Below are 19,746 nucleotides of genomic sequence, written 5' to 3'. Positions count from 1 at the left end.
TTAAGATTGAGAAATTGAGAATATTGAAATTGAGAGATCTTTCCATCCCTAGTCTAGAGTGATGGGGTCATTTTGTCCTCGTGTTAAACATGCTAAAAGTATTTTCCTTGAAGCCACTCATATTCTATCATGTGATTCCTGCATTGCAGGGGGTTGGACTAGATTACCCTTGGGGTCCCTTCCAACCATACAATTCTGTGATCCTATAGGAAGAAAAAATGGACCACAGTTACAAAAGACTTTCTGGATATTCCATTGAAAGCAATGGTAGGTAAAGAATAAAAAGTTTAAACAAAATGAATGAACGAGAAAAGTAGCAAAAATGAAACATTTAGCAGAAGCAGAATAAATTATGTAAGTTAAACAAAAATATGTAAATGTGTTTCGTTTGCATATTTTAACAGGTGGCAATGAATTCAGCTTTCCCTGACACAGTGATTTGGGTCACTGTGGTTCAGGATTTTTATTAGCATCCAAAACTGTCACAAAAGATGGCACTGTATCCTGCATAAAAACTAATGCTCGCTTTGCTCTCAGTAAGAGCCTGCTGTTTGCCATACATAATGATTAAATGTTTACCATTTCTACAAGTCCCAGTTGTCTCTTGTTAAGTGAGACGTGGGATCAATAGTTGCTCTGCAATTATTTGCCCATTGATAAAGCCTTCATTTCTTAAATGAAGTACATTTATCTGTGGTCTTGACAGTGATAAGAGAACAGTACCCATCAGTCGCTGCCTATTCTAGCATTAAGCTCAGCAGACAGACAAGTGACTGGACATGGGTGAAATGATGTCTAACTTTCTTCCTATTGGCATTTCACTTTACAAACTGTTCAGATGGAAGCTTTGACAAATCACCCTTGCCGACTTCGAGTAATGAGAGCTAGCAGGACAAATGGAAAGTTTTGGTAAAGGGAAAACAATAACTGGATTGCCATTGATATGGCTGGGACTGTTGACCATAGGGCAGAGAAAACAGGGGAAGCAGTCAGGCCACACCTGAAAACAAAAGGCTAAAGAAAAACGACTTTTGTTCCTTAAGTAAAACTAATGTAAACAATTTCAAAGAATACTATTATAGTCATAGGTCTGACTTTGCTGGATGACTGAATCTCGTTCCTGCTGTAGCGATCCAAAATTTGATAAATTAATTTTAGGCCACATTCTAAATTGTGGAAAGAAGTCCAAGCCGAGGGCCTACCTCTAAGTAAAATATATTTAGGACCAAAGTAGGGATGCTCAAGAAAGTTTGTTATTATCCCAGCTGGCTTTGATTTATTTTTGTCCTCCTGCCCCCAGATTTATCTCAAGTTTTGGTTTCAGCCAAAATTTTGTGGTAACTGAGGGGTGTGTGCGAAGTCATTCTGAGCTTTCACTAATTGTCAGGAGCTGCATTTGACATCTCTGTTGTTCTCCCCTAGCAAAAATAATGGAATTTGTCTTAAAGTTCACTTTCAGTAAAACTATGTGACAACGCTAGAACCGATGGTTAATGATTTTTTAAAAAAAATTAACAAGGGAATAAGTAAGAAATGAAACACCAACTTTTGTTCAGATTATTATTTTATTTCTGCATTGCAGGGGTTTGGACTAGATGACCCTTGGGTCCCATCCTACAGTTCTGTGATTCTACTCATCATTGTGAAAACATCTTAGGCAGCAATCCTGTACCCTCTTACATGGGAGTGAGCCCTACTGAACCCAAAAGGACTATTTAAGTAGGCACATGAAGGATTGCTCTATTATTTAGCAACAGCTATTACTATGTGAAATGAGAGTATCTGATTTCAAACTTTACTTAGAAAATGGTTAGTTGTTACTGTGGCCTTGGTCACACATAATCGTACACCATAGTTTTTTTGGGTACCAAGGCCCTGCAATTCTTCTCAAAAAGAAGTTCACATGGCTCCCTCATGCTAAAAATCAAGACAGCAAGCTAAGGTGATAATATTTCAGGGAGTCTTGGAGCTAATTGACTGGATGGCTGTTGTCACATCCCTTTAACCGTTTTTGGGGCTGCTTGCTGTGGTTTTAATATTTGTAGTTATATATTATTTATTACTTACAGTGCTTATTTGATTATTCTGTTTTTATCTGTTTTTATTTGCTTGCTTGCTTGCTTTATAAGGGTAGAAAGGTGCAACACAAATGTTTTAGATTACTAAGAGAACCAGGTGCCAAATGCTGAGAGTTGCACTCAGTTTCTCATTTGAGACCAAGATTGTCTCTTTGCCAGAGAGCCTCAAGTGACAGGACACGGAATGGTAGATGTTCTAAATGAATGCAAAGTACTGGGAGCTGCTGATGAAAGTGATCAAACGTAAAGACTGTTTAAAGTAAACGTGAGCATTTTCCAAATGTAATTCAGATATTCAGCTAATTTAAAATACCACTGAAGTGCGAAGGATCTCTTTAAATATTTCATCACAGAGTAGGCTGCATAGCTCCTTAGACGTTTGGATTGCATTGCCTAATGTGTGTGAAAATATCTTACATTCCAAACTAAGGTAAGAGATGCCTATGGGGAAGAAAATCAGCTTCCACAAGCCCCTATGCTCACTTAACTCTGGATCCAACCCACAATCTCTTAAAGCAAAATGTGCAACCCTCTTATGAGCTCCTGATCACCTTATGAAAGGTGCTTTTAGGTTGCTTTGCTTTGAAAAGAAAGAACTATAGGGAAAACATCTTCATCTGTCACCATGTGGCACTATATTATATGTATTTATCCAGTGGCTTGATTCTAGGAGCCAGGGACTGGCAAATGACCACAGGTGCCACACACTAAATCCAGGTTACTTTTTAGGTTATTTCATGCCTAGTAACCACCTGAATTCAGGAACTGCTTCAGAGATAAAACCTAATTATAAACGTTTCTCTGATTAAAGCAACCAATTATGCACTTTTACTGAGGAAGTACTGTATCTAAATAATAAACTAGTGAGTTGTTGTTTCTTTTGCTTTAAATCAGTTACATTAATTGGTCCTTCTTCTTCTTCTTCTTCTTCGTGATTTTATTATCTTGATTTCAGTCAATCCACCCTGGTTTACGATATTTAAAATGTGCATGTTTTGAATCTGCCAAATTCAGGAAAACTGCTGAGTTCCAAAATGAGAGGAAGGATGAGGGGATTAAGTTAGAACGCAGCCAGCTGAGAATGACATTTGAATTTCTAGGTATGATCTGATGACAAGAAAGGCCTAAGGAAATCCTTTGAGGGGAAAGTTCTCCAAGCAGAGGCCAGGCACAGTGCCCAAGAGACCATTAGTTTGACATCCTGTTCCGCAGTCCAGGTGATTAGAAAGGCCACAACTGAAACTGTACAGCATGCCAGTAGACCATGACATCCTTAATGGGCACAGAATAGCGTTTTGTACCAATGTGTCTACAGTGGCAAAATAGCACATGCCCCTTTGGTTCTGCACACTGGGCGCATCTCAAAGGTATGGAACAGTTTGTGGCATGAACTTTCTTTAACCTTGAAACCTGTTGAAATGATGAAGGGGCCTGATCCTGGTAACCAGATAGTATCATTCTAAAGAAACACACTAGCTTGTCTATCAATTATCTGCCATTGGCTCTGGCTTCACCTGTTATTGGTGCTGGCTGTGCCTGTCTTTGGCTCTGATTTCGCCTAATATTAGCTTCTCTGTTTTAATGATTTTTAAAAGCAAGGTCTTGGTTCTTCCTCCTTGGTGTGATACATTTTTATTTGCAATCTCACATAATGGGTACTGGTGGGTGGGGGTGATGGAAGAATCAGCCAGTACTACACTGGGCATTAAGGCACCTGGACATTTTTCTTTCTTTCCTTGCCTTCCATTCAGTGCCAGGAATGTTTTTTCTTTTTTGTTTTAAGCGAGTACTGCTGCCAGTGGTGTTTCCCCTCATGTTGGCCAACCATTGCCCCTTCTGCCCTTTCTGCCTGTCCAGAGTAACACAGGTGATGGATTCTCCATGCTTGCAGAAAGCAGGGTTGAAGTCACTGCCCATCAGCTGGTGGCTTAAAGCCTGCTGGATCAGCTTTGTCACCAAGTTCCTCATGGTGAACTTGCTCGCACAGCCAATCCTTGCAGTACAGCCCTATGCTTAGGGCTTGCAAAGCCCTTCGCACAGTGTTTTCCAAATGCCCGACAGCCAGCTGGTTGCCTGAAGTTTGGGAAGCAATGCACAAAGGACCTTGCAGGCCATGAGAGCAGCCCAACACATATGCTATGCCCAGGACTGGCAAAACCCCTTATACTGTGGTTCCCAAGTGTAGGACAACTACTTGTCAATCATTTGATGTCAATTTGGTTGTGGAATTCAGTTCCACAGCTGATCCAGCCACCTCTTTACCTGATGTCACAATGTCTCACTATTCATTAGCATTTTGTAAGACTGGTTCTGATGCTTTGGCTCTGCTTGTGCTGTGGCCGTCTTGGTCTTACTTTTTAGCTCTTATGTGATAATTTTAACTCTCCATATGCCTTGATGAATTTGAATGTGGTTGCTCTAATTTTTTTTTAATCTCTGCTGTGTTTTTAAAATGGTAAAATTTATATTTTTGTCTTCTATAATATAGTCTTTTTTCTACATCACTCAGAGAACCATACTATGGATATAATATAATACAATAACTGTGTATTTTTCCAGACCTCACACATGGAGGGGCCCACATCAACAGTGACAAACGATACACTCTAATTTAGAAAAATAGGTAATGTTGAGACACATAAGTAATAATGTTGAGACATATAAGCAATAATTAAATGGCGACAGTACCTACCTAAACTGAATAACACCAAAAATTTGAGACACACAAACTCTCGTAGATCAAACTGCAGAGATCGTAGTTTTGCTACTAGCTCCTGTGCATGGCTCATAAGATTGTTGAGTGTGACTCCTGCCTGAGATGCTATTACAGCGTAATCCACCTGTAAAAGAGTAATATTTACATTGAGTTATCTTAACCAGATACATTAATACTGCTATTTCATACTTTTGCTCAATTAGTCCTGGGACTTCTAACAGCTTTGGAAGGAAAGGTCATTTTCACTGGGCCCCCAGCATCGGGTTTTGCTGTTGTTCGTGGTTTTGTTTTTTGAAAAAACACCGCACAGTGGTCATGATCCTTACCTGGCTCTGCTATAGTAGCTCCACTACAGCAGAGGTGTGGGGTGGAGACACATTTAATGAAAGCACACATTTAACATCACATGTAGCCTAACTTATTTTTCTGCTTGTTTGCTTAACACCATACTATGTCCCTCTAAGCTCCTCTGAGGCAGAGTGGAACGCAAATATAATTTTGAAAGACATGTATGCTTTTCACACATAAAGAATAAAACCTTAAACATACCTTACTGCTAAATAGTGCTCTATTTATCTCTCTATGCTGCTTTTATTCTTTATGGCATTATTTTGGTGCTTTTTAAAAGTCAGTATGAACCACTCTGGAATTTAGATATTGAAGAGCGGCACATAACTATTTTAAATAAGAAATTAAATGCCTTCCCAGTTCAAAAGGCCTTACAGTGGTACCTCGGGTTAAGTACTTAATTCGTTCCGGAGGTCTGTTCTTAACCTGAAACTGTTCTTAACCTGAAGCACCACTTTAGCTAATGGGGCCTACTGCTGCTGCCGCACCACCGGAGCCCGATTTCTGTTCTCATCCTGAAGCAAAGTTCTTAACCCGAGGTACTATTTCTGGGTTAGTGGAGTCTGTAACCTGAAGTGTATATAACCTGAAGCGTATGTAACCTGAGATACCACTGTACATTGTTTCCTGGACAGTATCTAATGGGGAATATGTATCAGCTGATGCACAGCTTAACTATCTTGTCCTCTTCTGTTTCTTCAAACCTTTATACTCCTGTGGCTCTTGGACTTAGTACAGTAGTACCTCGGGTAACGAACACCTTGGTTTACAAACACTTCGGGTTACAGAGTCTGCTAACCCAGAAGTAGTACCTCGGGTTAAGAACTTTACCTCAGGATGAGAACAGAAATCGTGCGGTGGCAGGGGGAGGCTCCATTAGCTAAAGTGGTACCTCAGGTGAAGAATGGTTTCAGGTTAAGAACAGACCTCTGGAACGAATTAAGTTTGTAACCAGAGGTACCACTGTAGATAAAAGTTCATTTGATTTTCACAACTGCCGTATCTGTTTTTCATTTGTTTGTTGTTTTTAGACTACTGTTCGAGCCTCCCTGAGAAAAGTAATTATTAACACTGATGCACCACTTTTTGAGAGTTTAATGCTGCAATCTAAACACACCATTGAATGTAGTGGAACTTTTAACAGTAAACATTGTGTGTTTATTTAATTTAGCTGGCAATGACAATCATCCTTGAGGAGTTTTCATAAAAACATCAAGGTAACAAATATAAATAAAAGTCACCAGTACAGTCGTACTTTGGTTTTCGAACGGAATCCATTCCGGAAGTCAGTTTGACTTCCAAAAATGTTTGGAAACCAAGGAGCTTCCTGCACTCAATTAGAAGCCGCAGAAGCCGCGTCGGACGTTCGGGTGCCAAATAACGTTTGCAAACCGGAACACTCACTTCCGAGTTTGCGGCATTCGGGAGCCAAAACATCCGAGTTGCAAGGCATTCGACAACCAAGGTACGACTGTATAACATCCAGAACATCCAGTACAGCTGTGGAAGAAACAAATGACTGCTGAAAACCAATCAGCCACTTGGCCAAATTCAACCCCTGAGGATTCAGCAGATACCCCACCACCTTACGTCCAGAATGACTCATTAAGTATCTCTGGCAGGGATATCACCTGCAGAAACTTCTGCCTACCCAGGGAAGGTGCACCGGTGGAGCTCCTCTACCAGTGGAAGCCAGAGGAACGAGAGAGGGCTAGGCGAAGGGAAACCTCTGCCTCACCCAAATTCCATCTAGTCCAGTGGACTGGGAGTTTGGACAGTGGGCCGAACCACCTTTTTCAATAAATGAAGACATAAAACTGTGCCTGTAATGTAAGCAAATGACGTTTCTGTAAATCATTTTACAGCCCTACCCCAGGACATTAGCTAGGCTATTGTTTTTTAGAAAAGTGTAATTCCTGCTGAGACATCTAATTTGCAGCTGAATTTTCCCTCTGTGATGCATTGGGAGGGCATGTGGGAATCCCTTGGTGAGGTAACCAATTGCTGTTTCCACACAAGAGAAAATATGATCTTCACTTCTTAATAATAAGTTAAGATGTTGGGATGAATGTCATGAATATCACTGCCTGTACCACTGAGATGATAACATAATGGGAAACCCCAATAGGTAGATTCTTCTACCCTCTGCTACTGGAAGGCTCTTAGGCAACTAGCTGCTCTTTCAGATGCATTTAATATTTGCAGAACCAGCAAATTTGTCTGGGAGGCAAGTCTTCATCTGCCACTCACCCAGAGCCGACTGTATTAAATTTTTATATTTATTGACATTTCATTACCATAATTGACTGCACTTGGTTCCCTAGTAGAAGGCACAGGGATGCCTCCTAAGCAGGAGAATTGGTCCCTTGAGTCAGATTTGCAATTAAAAACAAGGCAGAATGGATTTTTTTTATTGTGTAAATATGATGAGTTGAATTTTCAGCTTTAACTAGAGAATACAGAGCACCGAGAAAACCTTTTTCACGAGTGAGCAAAATTATGAGTCAGTGGAAAGACGACCCCCAAAGGTGTCAATCAGTTTATATAAACTCAACTGTGCATGAAAAAGCCCCAGTTAATGTCTCTTCTAGGGGAGCTGGGGAGGAAGTGTTATTATTAAAGTGAATATTATCTTCTCTGCGTAGTCTATGGGCTACTTATCTATGAAAAGGGTAGCCTTTTGAGCCAATATATTAGAGTGTGAATGAAAATGATGCGGGGGGGGGAATGTGAGGTACACTTGGATGATGAGCTTGCCATATGGGTGGATATTATCCAGATATTTAAGACCTACACATGACCATGTTCGCTGAGCGACTCCTTCTAGAATGATGACTGCATGATGCTCTGTAAGTACTGCTTGAAACTTTGCACACCACAGACAGGACAGTGGTCTGTTTCAGATATTTGAAAGTGGTCTCATAGATGTATTGTTGTGAAAGATGAGTACACTCATTTATTTTGCTTTTGTTTTGGACAGTTTTTGCTGTGCTTCAAAAACTGGAAACCAAGAACCACTTGGCCAGGTTGAATAGTATAACTGATGATGGAGTATCTTAATTGTAGCTCTAGCATATGACCCACAACTCTCTGAAAAACCAACTCTAGAAAGGATTGCTGCATGCAGCTAATACGCCTCAAACTGTGGTTTGTGCCTAGCAAATGTTCACTACCATTTAGAATTTCCAAGCTGTGGTGGATTTTGCTGGGACTGCCCCATCCAACAGGAGAAATATACTCCAGTAGAAGTGTACATGTTCTATGCAGATAGGAGTAATTTGTGTAGGCTTCCTAGCTGGGTCAAAAAACAAATGCATACAGTGGTACCTCTGATTACGTACTTAATTCATTCCGGAGGTCCGTTCTTAACCTGAAACTGTTCTTAACCTGAAGCACCACTTTAGCTAATGGGGCCTCCCGCTGCTGCCGTGCTGCCGAACGATTTCTGTGCTCATCCTGAAGCAAAGTTCTTAACCCGAGGTACTATTTCTGGGTTAGCGGAGTCTGTAACCTGAAGTGTACGTAACCTGAAGTGTATGTAACCCGAGGTACAACTATATAGATGTGCTTAGTATTCTCCCATCCACTGAAGCTGAAAAATCTTCGGTTTCTGTTCTTGCATACATTCTTGCACCCGTTTCCACTCCTTTCAAGAGACACCACATTTTTTCTCAATTTCAGCTGTAAATTGATGCAAGTTCTTAGCTGTTAAAAAGTTTTTACCTGCCTGCGGGAAAGCAAGACTTCAATAGAAACCTTAAGGGTGCCCAAGATACAGAGGAAACCTAGAAGGCCTGTTGAACCACAGCTTTCTGTACTTATGATGGCAATTGTGCAATATTGGGAAAGGGTTCTTAAAGTCATTTTTTGAAATAACAGAGTATGACCTATCTGTTGATTCTGTGGTTATCTTGTTCAAATTGACAGGCTGGAAACTGTAAAAATAGGGGGTCTGGTTATGAATCTTTTAGCTAAGATTACAGTTGCCAAGCAGCGTAACTTCCTCCAGTGTCCCATCTGCTAAGAAATGGTTGATAAAGGCCTTAGAGGTAGTGGAAATTGGCAAGTTAACTGCAGTGGCTTATCTGAGCATTGGGAAAGGTAATAGTGACATGTTGTTAATACATTAGTCTCTCTTTATTAGATGCTGGGATAAACGTTTTTGCAGAGTGGAGGTTGAAAGGCATTTGCTTTCAGTTCTGTGAATGATTAAAGTTAATGATCCATGTAGTTAATTAGACCTTAGTCTTTGTTGTTGTTGCATGCATTAAGGTAAGGGAAACTTTCTTTAATTTTTCTATTTTTAATCTTAGTTTCTTCCTTGTGTGATGCCTTTCTGGAAGGTGGTAGATGAAATTGTTCTTTCAGTGTTTTGACTAGGATCTGATCTTGGCACTAGTGCAATTTCACAAGTCAGACTGTTGCACTGGAAGCAAATGTGTGCCGTGATGAGTCTTAGGCAACCTTTTCTCTTCAAGCAGTATTTCCTGTTAAAATGATTATACTGTCAGTGAAACTAATTTAGCATCCCCCCAATACAAATTTACATGATAAACAATGATAACTTTATGATTACAAATTGCATTTTATCTGCAAAGATCGTAGATAACATTTATATAATGGAAATATTATATAAATATTTCTTCAGCAAGTACTTTACTGCAGGAAAGCAGAGGACTTTCATACATTAAGAGTGGGAATGGGTTCTTCCTAGATAGAGACAGCAGGCATCGTGAAATCAAATTAATTAAAATTGTGATGACTTGTACAGTGTACGATGCCTGCCATTTTAACATGATATGCCAATAATAGAAGATAATGAATTAAGTTGCCAGCAGACCTCTCCCTCAGGATGATGTTACAGAGGTTGCTAATTAGTTCTAATATGCAAATAGTAAAACTGATAATGCTTCAAAGTGCTATAAAATATCTTATACATTTATGGGCCATTGGTGCATTACGAACAATGAAAAATGCCATTTCCTGCGCTGGTTCCTGCTTCTAGACATATAGAGGGGAGATGCCAAATAGCTACGGCAGGGGTGGGCATGTGGGATATGCTTTGTTTTTTTTACTAGAACCCTGTGGTCTACCGGCCAGACCCAAGTGCAAAAAAGGGCCACAGATGAGGGGGAAACACAAGGAATTAAGGAACTTAGTGCCTATGAGTACCGGGGGTGTCTTGAATCTGTGAGCAGTACCAGACACAAGCTCCCAAGTCCTGTTTCCCGCAAGTCCTGTTCCCTCCTCCTCAAGTATTTTTTTTTTTTTTTGCTAATAACCTTAAGGTTAGAGCAGTAGGACAGCAGAGCATTGGTCTAGTATTGCTCACAGTGACTGGCAACAGCTCTTTAGGGAGCTTTCCCAGCCATACTTGGGGATGCCAGGTATTGAACCTGGAAAGCGGATGTTCTAACACTGAGCTAAAGCCCTAAGCAACTAGTAGACCTGCAAAGCAACCATAGGTCTACTAGTAGATCCTGATCCTCCACCTCCCCATTGTTTAGTAGACTCTTGTGCAGGCATAGGCAAACTCGGCCCTCCAGATGTTTTGGGACTACAACTCCCATCATCCCTGATCACTGGTCCTGTTAGCTAGGGATGATGGGAGTTGTAGTCCCAAAACACCAGAAGGGCCGAGTTTGCCTATGCCTGCTCTTGTGTGTGTGCTGAACTCTGCAAAGTAAAGCTTGATGGCTTTAGCATGGAGCAAGTGAGACCTATCCTATTACAACTGAATCAAGAAACTTAACGCACTCTGTGCACTTGGCACTAAGAAGATTTACAGCCCTATCCCAAAAAACTTGCTACACCAGCAAGTAAGTGCTTTGGAAGGGGCATTCCGACTGCTGCATCAGTGCAAAGTCATCAACTGACGCTGCTTGAAGGTGAGAAGCTGAAAGAAGGATCAGCTTTGAGCCTTGGCTTAAACAATGGCTAGTTTCATTAGAAGTCAACTTCACACCAAGGATTATAAAAGTTGGTTTGTTGAACTAACCATTATTTGTTTTAAGCCAGCATTCCTGGCTTGAATGTAATGGTGAGCTGAGAGATTCCTGTAAAAGCAAAACTAAACTCTGCCAAATTCTTCCTCCTAGTTATGGAAAAGGAGCACTTGGGAAGGGGAGCATGTGAGTCTCATCCTTTGCTTCGGTTTGTTTAGGGTTTTCCATACTGTGCTAAACCATGGCTTCATGTTATGCGCAGTTGCAGTGTTTCTACTTTGGAACTCCCTGCCCATTGACATTAGGCAAGCACCCTCACTATATTGTTTTTATTTGCATGCTGAAACCTTCTTTGAAAATTTCAGCAGGCCTAGACATATAGTTCAGTTATTTAGATTTGTTTTTGTTTTTTTTAAGTTTTACTGGGGTTCCCCCCCCCTGTGTTTCATCCACAGTTATATTTTGCATATTTGTAACAGTTCTGTGAATTTCAGTTGTTTTTTATTATGTACATCACTCAGAAAGTTTTGTGATTACATATTTTACACAATCTTTCCAAATAAAATAAAATATATTTGTATTATGAATAGCCTTGGCAGGCTTGGCAGACTAAGAAGGCAGGATATATATAATTACCGTAAAGGAGCTGACTGAAAATATCCTTATTTTTAAGCTGCCCAGGTGCAGACAAGGAAGTGGCTCTTGTACTTAGCCTGCTATACAAGGTGGATGGGGACCTTGGTAATTTCAAACACCCCCGCCCTATTCAATGAATACATTAAATAAGGTACCAGAAAATACGCCTTGAGGTATCTTAAAGACTAACTAGTATTATTACATAAGCTTTCATGGACTACAAAAACTATGCTGAGCATGTGCAGTTTCATAAGTCTCTGCAAAACACACACACAAAAAAGGATTCTGGCAACCTTAAGAAAAAAGAAAACACTGAGCATATTTTGTGCTGTATTTTACACTCGATTCTCATTATTTTAGCTCACTTCATATTCTGGTTACAGATAGGTAGCCGTGTTGGTCTGCCATAGTCAAAACAAAAAAAAAAAAATTTCCTTCCAGTAGCACCTTAAAGATGCTTAAAGGTGTGTATCTGAAGAAGTGTGCGTGCACACAAAAGCTCATACCAAGAACTAACTTAGTTGGTCTTTAAGGTGCTACTGGAAGGAAAAATTTTTTTTTTGTTTCATATTCTGGGTCAGTCTCCAACTCTCAGCCTAACCTGTTCTACATGGCTGCTGTGACGACATGGAAGGTGGCATAAAATGGCTGCAAAAACTGGACTTAGTGCTTGTATCATAGGCATCCCGTTTTGGTTCTTCTACCCAGAGGCCATATTTTTCAACCAGTCTTAATCTATCTTGATTATAGCACATTTTACCGATGGCCCAAGTTCTACTTGTGTTCAGTTGTGCAGAAGATTCATTCCTAAGAGGAATTATCTTAGGTCTGTAGTCACTGGGAAAGGGGGAAGTTGTGGAAAGCAGAGTAGTGTGTTTTAATTTAATTTAAAACTTACTATTTTGATTTTGAAGGTAAGGGGTCAGTATTTTTCCTGACTGCCCAATTAAAAAATAAAATAAAGCACGCTCCTACTAATCCAATTTTCTGCCCCAACAGCAAAACCTCTGAGATACAACTAGCATGATTTTTAAATGGTATAATGTTCCCCCCTAATAATAATTTAATTGTGTTAAAATTATTGTTGATTTTATCACTCTCTTTTATAAAATAATAATGAATATAGTGGGCTGTGCATATTAGTATGAGTTTTGTATGTGTTTGGTCTGGTTGGCCAAAGAGCAATGAACTATTTCTTTCAATGTATTGTTTGTTGTTTAGTCATTTAGTCGTGTCTGACTCTTCGTGACCCCATGGACCAGAGCACGCCAGGCACTCCTGTCTTCCACTGCCTCCCGCAGTTTGGTCAAACTCATGCTGGTAGCTTCGAGAACACTGTCCAACCATCTCGTCCTCTGTCGTCCCCTTCTCCTTGTGCCCTCCATCTTTCCCAACATCAGGGTCTTTTCCAGGGAGTCTTCTCTTCTCATGAGGTGGCCAAAGTATCGGAGCCTCAGCTTCAGGATCTGTCCTTCCAGTGAGCACTCAGGGCTGATTTCCTTCAGAATGGAGAGGTTTGACCTTCTTGCAGTCCATGGGACTCTCAAGAGTCTCCTCTAGCACCATAATTCAAAAGCATCAATTCTTTGGTGATCAGCCTTCTTTTATGGTCCAGCTCTTACTTCCATACATCACTACTGGGAAAGCCATAGTTTTAACTATACGGACCTTTGTTGGCAAGGTGATGTCTCTGCTTTTTAAGATGCTGTCTAGGTTTATCATCGCTTTTCTCCCAAGAAGCAGGCGTCTTTTAATTTTGTGACTGTTGTCACCATCTGCAGTGATCATGGAGCCCAAGGAAGTAAAATCTCTTACTGCCTCCATTTCTTCTCCCTTCCAGGAGGTGATGGGACCAGTGGCCACGATCTTAGTTTTTTTGATGTTGAGCTTCCAACCATATTTTGCGCTCTCCTCTTTCACCCTCATTAAAAGGTTCTTTAATTCCTCCTCACTTTCTGCCATCAAAGTTGTGTCATCTGCATATCTGTATTGTAGATGGTGTATATTTAAGATCTCTATGTTTTGTAGTGAGACTGACATCTTCACCATGAACTCTGCTCTTTCTTCACAAGAAAGCCAAAGCTGCAGCCCAGCACCCACTAAACTGGGAGTAAACTCCGTTAAACACAGAGAGACTTACCTCTGAGTGGGCATGTAGACCCTTGCACTGTAAGTTTATTACACAATGAATTCTTTATGACTGTGTGGACTTCCAACTATTTAACTGTGTAATAGCATTTGCAGAAAATAATCTGTAGGGAGTACTTCATCTCAGACTAAACCTTCATAGCATTTTTGTTTGCTTTCTTTTAACAAAGATAATAATTACAGCAAATAACAGTAGTATCTTCATATTCTGCAGCCTTGAAGAAATTTAACTTTCTTTTAAAGTGTGCAGAATAACTCTGGAAACTGAAATATACATGGGGCATAATAACTGTTGCAATATTGTGCATCTGACAAAGAACAATTCATTCCTGGTTTTTAAATGATGCTTGAGTGAAAGAATGCACTTTGTTTGCTTTTAAAACAGTAATCATTGTAGCAGATGAGCAGCATTTTGTGCAAAGAATGAAAAGAGTGAGTAATAGACAACTTGGTTTGAAGGAACTGCTAATGGGTCTGATCATAATTCTTTATGTAAGAACTGGCATTTAACAACACAGTCCTATACATTTCTACTCATAAGTAAGCACCATTGATTTCAGTGGGACTTTACCCCTGGTACGTGTGTGCAAGACTGCAGTATAAATTTGCTTCTTTCCTCTTCTGTTTACATTGCCTTTTGCAGCAGGTCTATTAAATCACCCATTCAAGGAATAGTGTATATAGGATGCTCAAAAATAAAGATAAAATCTACATAGCCGTCAGAGTTACAATGACAAATACAATCAGAAACTTACATGAAGTTGGGGGTTTAAATTGGTCTGAGAGGGGAGGGCCAGAAATGGAGTCAGTCCAAATTAGAAATTATTTTGATTTAGTCCGGGTGGAGGGGAATTCCAAAGACATTTTATGATCTGTAGTTAGTGAGCTTGAGCCTGTTATTGTCTAAATGTGATTAAATGCTCTGTTTTGTCTTTGCAACCCTTGCTCATTTATTTAAAGGCTATCCAGGTGGCTTGTGCAGTTCAGAAATTATCTGGCATGGAGCCTCATAGAGTAGTTCTTAGCTTTGGAAAATCTGTCCCAGGCTTGATCAATTTTCTAGGAGCATATTGCCAGGCAGAGTTCATTGAAACCAATGGGACTAAACACCACTTATGACTGGATCATGCCCATGGTTAATGTAGCTGTGATCAAATGGTTTATTCACCTGCCTTTCATATAATGTGTATGTCTTTCTGCCTGACGCACACAACACATGCAACTCTCTTTGTAGGCACAAAGGAATCACCCTACATGGTTTAAATTAGGGCTAAGTCTCTCTATGCAAATTTTGAATAGCAATTGAATAATGTAGTTTGCAGTCCAAACAAGCAACTGTTTCCTCATATGTATATAAATGGAGGCAGTTTAGGTTTCAGCTACTTAAATGCCAGTGGACCATCATTTGGTTTCACTTTGAATCAGAAATAAAACACACAAAATGCACTCTGCCTTTCCAATGACACCATACATTCTTTTCCATTAGAGCTGAAAGACATTTTCAAAGAGTAACATTTTCATTTAATTTGCCTTGTCGCTCTCATTTACTTTGCCAGGGCTCTTGGAAATTATAAATGAACCCGGCCACGACGTATGAGCAACTTCTCTCACCACAATCGCCGAGAGTGATCTCAAGCTGCGCAAGATCACGGCAGTGCTCTTGTGCATGTTGCATTTGTTTGACTGGAGCTTGTCTATGCAGGAGAACTCCCTGGAAGTCTGTGCCCTCTGTGGCTTTTAAGCTTGACTTTTAAAGCTGCTTCTGATTCTCCTAATCTGAGTGGAAGTGGCTTGCTGTGTGTGCCGAAGCTGCTGTGCTAGCTTCCTGGCAGGTAGGTCACTGCTGCTTACCAGAAAGGGGCAAGATAGCGGGAAGGTCAGTGAGGCGCAAAAGCAGTGGCAGGAGCACCTAACTGGCTGAGCCAGTGCACCAGCACTGCACTAACCTCCCCACTGCCTTGCCTTTCGTTCTCCCAGTAAGCAATAGCAACTGGTCTGCCAGGCAGTTCCCACTACACCTGGCAAGCTGCTTCTGAATCCAAGTAAGCAAATGAATTCAGTAAGTAGCTGAATTAATATATTATCACAGAATCTTTTTTAAATGTTTGCACACAGTGCACACTAGATGACAGTGTACTACAGTGCACTATTCTCTCTGGCAGTCTAATTCTGAAGTGCTGAGAAAACGGGACTATTTGAAATATATCTACATGGTGCTAAACCATGGCTTGGCTTAATGTTACATCAGAACTTGAACTTATGGCTTGCATCACAGTGTTTGGCCTCACAAATGTTGCTCTTCATTGCTTTCTGAGTTCTTGTATTTTCTCATTTTTTCTTTTCATGGGCTGATTCCTTTAATTCATACCATCTGCTTCTAGCTCCCACTATGCCAACCCCCTCTACAAACCATACATTTAAAACACATGGCTTCCACAAAAGAATTGTGGGAACTGGAGTTTGTTAAGGGTGATGGGAATTGTAGTGGGGGGGACTCCAGTTCCCAGGATTCTTTGGGGGAAGCCACGACTGTTAAAAGTGGTATATGTTATGTACTGCAGTTCTCACCCTGGGCCAGCAGGGGGATACTGTAGATAGTTATGCAAATAAGGGATTGAAAGTGACATTCAGTGATTGGATAGTTTTAGGAAATTGTTACAGTTACGTTGTACTGGAGCTCAATATAAGCAGGCTGACTGAACCCTTCAGTTCAGTTCTGTCCTGGCCTGTGAATAAACAAGAGTTGTTTGAAGAATCACTGTGTCATCTGATATGTTCACCCACAACTTAACAGTATAAATGTGCTTTAAAGGTATGTTGACTCACGATTTATCTGAAATAAATTCCCATTTATTTATTTTTAAAGATTGGATTGGCATTATGCTGCAGATATCATGCTTCTTACATGCCAGGCCTCACTCACAGAGGTAGATGAGTAAATGTTTATATAAGTTGCATTTGCTTTTCTTGTAACAAGTTTGGATCAGGAACAGAATTTACTTCTAAAAATTTATTTATTAAATTTATATACCACCCTTTTTCATCCAAAGATCACAGTGTGAATGATCATTTTACTTCAGTTGTTTTGCAGCTAATACCATGGTTCAATAGGAAAAGCTTTTGGTGTAATACCAGAAACATTTGAGACATAGCTAAGTTCCTACAGTTTGGAAAGAGGTTTAAAAACGAAACCAAAATACTCAGTTTGCAGACTCACTTGTTGCCCGGTGATTAGGAGGATGGAGCCTTCTTTCCCATGTACCACTTGGCGATAAATATGATCTAGAATTAAGAGTTCACTCCAGCAGTTCTGAAGCAGCTTCATTTGGTCATCAACCTGTAGACAAACAAATAGATATATTTTAATATATGATATTTCCTTGGTGGCTTATTGTTGCTGTTTACTTTTGAGTTTTCTGGTGACAGAATTCTTAGGTACTCTTAAAACCATTGGGGAGGAACCTTAGGCCAAGGCCTCTGTAGCTGACCCTCAGCAACTGGAATACTCAGGGCTATTTTTGTGGAAGGGAGTGGCGCTCTGCTGTACCAGGTTGGGAGCCATAAAGGGGCCCAGACTCTGAAAAAAAAGTAAGTGTCTAGTCCTTGTTAAAGGAAGGCTATGAAGCAAAATATGCAGGCACCATTCAAAGCAATTTCTTTATGAAATGTGAGCCTGCTTCAGCCTTTCACAGCTTTTAGCTAATGAATGAAGTCAGAGCTATAAGTGATGAGCGCTGAAAAGAAATTTAGAGCCATATAAGCACCATGGAAGATCTAGAAGTAGGTTTAAAATGACCCCAGGAAATTCCTTCCCCCAAACAACAGGAAAATGACTTCTGGGCAATTTCTGTGGTGCATACCTGAATCCAGTTTTGTTTTTTGTTTTAAAAGTTCAGATAATGCAGAAGAGCTGCCTAGTTCATTTTGAACTCCTCTCCCATTTTTGTTTTGTTACCTACTTTCCAGAGAAAATAATTTTAAAAATCAGAATTTTGGTGCAACTGAGCAGTATTGTGTCCACCCAAAAACAAAAGGTAATAGCAAAGACAGGAATTTATATTCCTTCTACCTTAGGTTTAATTTCATAATTTCAAAAAAGGAAAAGGAAAAATGTTAGTATGTAAACTTTAATAAATTACCCTGCAAATACAAATAAAATTAATCATTAGTGCATTCAGATTGTGGTTGAGAAGCTGTGAGTTTCACCAAGCCCTGAAAAAGTAGCCCAGGTATATTAATATTGCTGGAGGACTGAGAGTAGCGTGTGAGAATCCTGCAGTGGTGTTAACCGGTGTTGATGTGTTGAGTTTTTTGTTTGCTTTGTAGGAGGAAATGCAGTCAGGGGTGGGCTGTTGGTTGTAACAATAACGTGCTGGGAAGGGATGATTCATTGCTTTTCCCCCCATGGGAAAATAGGAGATTTATTGGGAGCGGGGGTTGTTTCTTCTTCCATAAACATGTATGTTCAGCTCAAAAGCTCAATTCTTATGGCTTCTCTCTCACACACAAAATGTACATTGACCTGCACTATTAACATTGTTGTAGTTACATTTTATAAATGAGTACAGAACAAATGCTCATAAAATACATTGCTTTTTAACTATTTTATTTTGAATTTACCCAAGCATTGGCATCTGAACATTGGTTGCTGAAAATCTTAAATCTGTTCTGACCACCACCTCTCCATCTGAAATACCATGCCTGTTCATGCACTAAATGTAGTATTTCCTGCCAGAGATCAATAGACGAAAGACCTACAGTAACTGGTTAACAACTGTTGGCACTGAGGGACAGCAATGATTTTAACAGCTGTATGACAGGCACACAGTCAACAGGTTAAGCCTTTCTAATATGAAAATATAATTATTTGTTTGTGACTTCTGCTTTCTCTTGTGTAGGAATTGTGTTTCAGCTACATAAGCAACATATTCATGTCTAAATATCAGAACCAGAGATTATGATTTGTTTATTAATTAAAGCATGTAGGCAGCTGTAAAGTATCTGTAAACAGTATCAAGAATACTGATTACTAAATTAGTCAGCAGGATGAAACCTACTCAGTAGCAACAAAAGACACCAATATCAATTAGCAACTAATTTTATAGAAGTAGCATAAAATAATATAAACAAACTACTAGCAATATCATTACAAATGACAGGCTGAAAAGAAAGGTCTTTGCTTGCCAGCAATATGTCATAAGAGAGAGGACAAGATGAACTTCCCGTGAGGAATTGGTTGTTTCCAGATGCTGAACAAACATCTCTTGCATACATGTTAAATGTAAACAAGTCGTGTCACTAAGTACTGGCCTTAGAGCATGGATGGACACAACAAGACAAGAAGTTTTTGTACTCACATAGCGTAATTTGTCTTCCACTATAATATTTGTCTAATGGCAGCTAGAAAAAAGCAATGTAGAGTCCTGTTTTGTGAACTGTTTAATCACGTATTTCATTCCAATGCTAAATGCAAGACTAAAGCTGATCACTTTTGAGGCTTGCTTTGTATTAATGAAAGTGGATTCTCAAAAGACCCAAATCCACATGTTAAATTGTTCATGTGAGCATGAGGAAGATAATTACTAGCAGCCACCTTGCCCAACTGGAATTGAATAATGAAACTTAACTAAGTAAACAAATTGAATGGAATAAAATCAGCATAGAATTATCATTGATGTAAGGCATATTATTTCCCCTTAAATCATAGAATAATGGAAATTCAAAATACACTACTAAAGCATACTCTTTGGTGGAGCAAATGCAATCTAGAGGATTGATCAGGAATGGTGAATAAAACCCAGTTATTTGCAGATCTTTATAAGCAATAATAACAAATATCACTATGGTATCTTAAAGGTGCCATTATTCCTGGCAT

At 39.7% G+C, this 19,746-nt stretch overlaps 1 protein-coding gene and 1 long non-coding RNA gene across 9 annotated transcripts in view; one reads left to right on the top strand and one right to left on the bottom strand.

Annotated features, from left to right (window-relative positions):
* The window catches only part of NR5A2 (nuclear receptor subfamily 5 group A member 2), a 116,586-nt gene that overhangs the window by 20,363 nt on the left and 76,477 nt on the right, over positions 1–19,746 (bottom strand). For 4 of the 5 annotated variants that reach the window (XM_083620333.1, XM_083620332.1, XM_083620335.1 and 1 more), the window contains exons 5-6: positions 17,089–17,208; positions 4,771–4,918 (exon numbers count right to left, since the gene is read on the bottom strand). In XM_083620333.1, coding sequence (XP_083476459.1) covers positions 4,771–4,918; positions 17,089–17,208 — 268 coding nt within the window. Of the gene's footprint in view, positions 1–2,046; positions 4,403–4,460; positions 4,919–17,088; positions 17,209–19,746 lie in introns of those variants that run through there. The other variant, XR_014549559.1, reaches the window with a different exon arrangement.
* LOC310765439 overlaps positions 1–19,746 on the top strand; it is a 126,125-nt gene that overhangs the window by 67,975 nt on the left and 38,404 nt on the right. The window lies entirely within an intron of this gene.

This window comes from Podarcis filfolensis (genome assembly GCF_964270895.1).
Source record: "Podarcis filfolensis genome assembly, chromosome: 6".
Taxonomy (NCBI): domain Eukaryota; kingdom Metazoa; phylum Chordata; class Lepidosauria; order Squamata; family Lacertidae; genus Podarcis; species Podarcis filfolensis.
This window is presented reverse-complemented; position numbering and strand designations above follow the sequence as displayed.